Here is a 682-nt window from a genome sequence, read left to right as displayed (position 1 = left end):
CGGGAGGGGAGCCTCTGTCCGCTACTTCGAGTCCACTTTTACCCTGTACGACATTTTCACAATAAAACATCTTTTCAGCGCTCGGTCGATTTTGTTGTGTAAGAGAATGTTTAATATTTATATTTTTAATAAAAGCTGCAAAGGAACGATGGCTGGACACGCTTTCTTGCCTGGCACCGTGGGCCACCCGCCCCGCCCGCTCCTCCCGGGGGTGGCACAGCGCTCCGCTCCGCTCCGCCGCTCGCTGCGGGCTGCCGGGGTCGCGGGGACACGACCGGGACCACCACCGCGGAGCCGATCCTCCTCCTGGACGGACGCGGCGATGGGAGGTGGGAGCAACGCTCCGCTCTCTGTCAGCCCCAAAGCTCTGCGCAGCCCTCATCCCCCCGAAAGTTCCCCCGCAGGAGCATTTTCTGGAGGCAATAAGCACCGATCGGGGTTGAGTCCCGCAGTGAGGCCGCTCCCGCACAGCCCCGTGCCCCCAGCTCCAGCCCAGGGCTCGGCTCTGGCACCGAGCGCTTCCCGTCTCCCTCAAGCACTCTGTCACCTTCAGTGAGCAAGGAGCACTCATTTTAAGACAGGAATTTTGTCAGAAGAATCACCTCAACGGTTCAACTTCTGCTGTAACCCGAACATCTGCCCCATGCTGATGGGGTTTGTCTGTCCCTATCCCTCCTGCCGA

General features: G+C 59.8%; 1 protein-coding gene across 1 annotated transcript in view; it reads right to left on the bottom strand.

The window, feature by feature from the left end:
* Positions 1-382, bottom strand: part of DNAJC5B (DnaJ heat shock protein family (Hsp40) member C5 beta) — a 16481-nt gene extending 16099 nt beyond the window's left edge. The window contains exon 1 of the mRNA XM_010709020.2: positions 171-382. Coding sequence (XP_010707322.1) covers positions 171-382 — 212 coding nt within the window. The remainder of the gene's footprint in view (positions 1-170) is intronic.
* Between the last annotated feature and the right edge of the window lie 300 nt (positions 383-682).

The sequence above is a fragment of the Meleagris gallopavo genome, chromosome 3 (assembly GCF_000146605.3).
Source record: "Meleagris gallopavo isolate NT-WF06-2002-E0010 breed Aviagen turkey brand Nicholas breeding stock chromosome 3, Turkey_5.1, whole genome shotgun sequence".
In the NCBI taxonomy this organism is placed as follows: Eukaryota; Metazoa; Chordata; class Aves; order Galliformes; family Phasianidae; genus Meleagris; species Meleagris gallopavo.
Note: the sequence above shows the minus strand (reverse complement) of the source record. Positions and strands in the feature narration are given on the sequence as shown.